Genomic DNA, 2,962 nt, shown 5'->3' with positions numbered 1-2,962 from the left:
TATAGATTCGTTTACTAGTAGTCAAAAATGGACCGGGAGTAGAGTATGAGAACTTGCGAAAATTAGATGCATTTCTACCTGAACGCTAGGAAGACGGATGAAACAGGACGAAATACGTCCCAGGTGTATCAAAGGGGGCATAAAAGGTCCGTGGTCCGAAAAAGTCATTAAATGGTTTGCTGCTGACCTACTATTGAACCATAGATGACAAGTTAAATCCCTGAGGGGCGAGACCGATCGAGGACCCTATATATTTTACTTGGTTCTGTAGTTGATCAGTAGTCAATTTACCATATAAGGTATACAATAATGTATGCCTGTGTCGATGAAACTATCTACGTCAGACCAGTAAAACAAGGTTGGTAAAGCGTCTAATTCTGACTATTGACCATCAGCTATATGGAGATCAGCTTTCAGCCAAGTCCAGTTCAAAGAATAGGTAAAAAATTCCCCAATGTCATTTTTCCTCATGTCATTATTTGCTATCGTTTGTCCTCGTTTTGTTCTCATTTGTCCTCATTTGTTCTCGTTTGTCATTATCTGTCCTCCATTATTTTCTTTGTCATGAATTATCCTCATTTGTCCTCCATTGTCATCATTTGTCCTCATTTGTCCTCCTTGGTCATCATTTATCCACATTTGTCATCATTTATCCTCGTTGTCCTCCTTGGTCATCATTTATCCACATTTGTCATCATTTAACCTCGTTTGTCCTCCTTGGTCATAATTTATCCCCGTTTGTCCTCCTTTGTCATCATTTATCCACATTTGTCCTCCTTTGTCATAATTTATCCTCGTTTGTCCTCCTTTGTCATCATTTATCCTAGTTTGTCCTCCTTGGGTCATCATTTTCCCTCCTTTGTCATCATTTGTTCTCTTTTATCATCATTTACCATCAATTTCAAGAAATCAAGGTTGTATCGTATCCCCCTTCCCGAAAAAGTTGTATTTTCAAATATAAAAAGAATTAAATTTTGAACAGGTTTACCTACTTATTTCTTTATTTCTTTCTTTATTTTTTTACGAAACTTAATACATTCTAGAAAATTGTATTTTGAAATGAATTTTAAAGAAAGGAATCGTTTTTTAATGTAAAAAATACGTTGTCCTTATTTGACCACGTTTTGTCTTCATTTGTCCTCCTCTGTCCTCATTTTTAATTTTCTGTCATTTGTTTTCATTCTCCGTGACAGTATCTCCCTCATCAAGCTAATGAAATCGAGCGAATTACACATATCCCTATCTTAGTTATCTGGCTTAGTTTAGATACAAAATAAATACAAAAAAAATAATTTTAAAAAAAATGAATAAAATATATTCAAAAGTTAGTTCTTCAGAATGTTTATTTTTAATTTAAAGATGTTGTGCACCAAGTCGCACGCATTGTTAAAACCAGAATGCAGCTACTGGGACGGACATAAAGGCGACTTTATCAAATTCTAGAACTGTACTTTTAATATTGGTATCGACTAAATCCCAATGTTGTGTATTTGATCGTTATGGTTACTTGGTGATAATTCCTTACAGGAAAGCAACAGACTGCGGACATTTTTATTACCTAATACTTGATATATCGTAAAAAATGCTGCAATTACCTCCCCTTTTAGACTTAATACATATTGGGGTGTGCGGACTGGGTATGCCAATGTGGGCACTGTGGTTACTAAAATACATTTCAGCAAACTGACAAAATTTTAATATTTAGCCGGAGTCTATATAAGATTTCACAAACCTGAAAAAAGAAACATTATATTAACTCCTCGGTGATGTCATGAGGTATTTCCAGTAAGTAATTGATGTCATGTGATCTCATTAGAACCAATGAGTGATAGTTTTACGTACCAATCATATAATAAAGAACGATAATGCCTCGTTTAAGAAATACATTATGACGTCATAAAACATGTTCACCAGCGACGTCATAATACATATCGTATCTATGCGCAGACTGTCGCAACGTTACTTCGCACATCTGGTTAACATACATTTAAAGTTTGCAAGAAAATGGGATGTAACAACTCAAAGGGGGGGCAAAAATATACAGGAAAGTTCATATTCGTTCTGCTGGAGGAAACGAAATAAGGTAATGTTTTAAAACCTGTCGATCCCACGCTGTTTAATTGTTGTACCTGTCTTGCAACCATTTACTGAAGTTTTAGCGGTAGGATTACCACCACAAGTGAATGTCTGATTGAGCCATTTTTTCATGTCCTAGGTCGCGCCCGCCAAGGATCCTATTGAAGAGAAGGCCGGGCCATCACTGGATGCTGATAACACAGTACGTAAAACAAAGCAGACGGTTTTGATGCAGCTGAAGGCGGAGGGAATTGCCCCCAGGAAAGGTGACGGGGGCGTGGCTTTTATTGTCGAAATTGGTGGCGCCAAGTCAGAATCCTCAACTTGCCCAGTCCTCCCTGGCGTTCCAGAATGCTCACACACCCAGTTCGCCAAATACACCCAGGAGTCGTGCCAATCCGTAAACTTCCGCCCTCCACGACGGCTCCCTCCAATTAATAAATCAACTATGGACGCAAAGCAGGAGCGGGCCAGAAAAAATAGGGAGAGGAAAGTAGCAGAACGGAAATCCAAGTGGGCAAAAAGTTATGCCCGAGTGCAAGCCACCTTGCAGAAGTCGCCAAATTGATTTTTTGAAATAACTCGAATTTTGACTTGTTATTTTGTTGATAATAAATCTCTTTTTTTCCCCATAGAATATTTGTGTTTTGTTTGTTATACTCCATTAAGTCAAACTGATACTGCTAATCTTTACAATACTGATATTCCTTTAATGCTTGGGTATCGAAATAACGTAAACAACAAGATTTTAGTGGCATTTTAAGCAGAAAACATGTGAATTCGCGAGTGTTCGAACGAATAAAGGTGGAAGGATCAGTCAACGGAGTTTGTTTCACAGAATATGGCGTTTATCTTTACCAATAAAAGGTGGAAGTAGATGATCTAG

At 37.5% G+C, this 2,962-nt stretch overlaps 1 protein-coding gene across 1 annotated transcript; it reads left to right on the top strand.

Annotated features, from left to right (window-relative positions):
* The first annotated feature begins 1,859 nt into the window (after positions 1-1,859).
* Positions 1,860-2,698, top strand: LOC117319906. The gene is made up of 2 exons (XM_033874614.1): positions 1,860-2,083; positions 2,216-2,698. The coding sequence occupies exons 1-2, from the start codon at positions 1,904-1,906 to the stop codon at positions 2,642-2,644; spliced, it is 609 nt and encodes a 202-aa protein (XP_033730505.1). The 5' UTR covers positions 1,860-1,903; the 3' UTR covers positions 2,645-2,698.
* The last annotated feature ends 264 nt before the right edge of the window (positions 2,699-2,962 follow it).

The sequence above is a fragment of the Pecten maximus genome, unplaced genomic scaffold, assembly GCF_902652985.1.
Source record: "Pecten maximus unplaced genomic scaffold, xPecMax1.1, whole genome shotgun sequence".
NCBI lineage: Eukaryota > Metazoa > Mollusca > Bivalvia > Pectinida > Pectinidae > Pecten > Pecten maximus.
The sequence above is the reverse complement of the archived record's forward strand: the minus strand, read 5'-3'. Positions and strand labels throughout refer to the sequence as shown.

Excerpts from the sequence above, each read along its gene's own strand:
- LOC117319906 (XM_033874614.1), top strand. The coding sequence starts at position 1,904 with ATGTTCACCAGCGACGTCATAATACATATCGTATCTATGCGCAGACTG. Across the intron at positions 2,084-2,215 it reads GCTGGAGGAAACGAAATAAG|GTCGCGCCCGCCAAGGATCC; the intron begins GTAATGTTTTAA and ends TTCATGTCCTAG.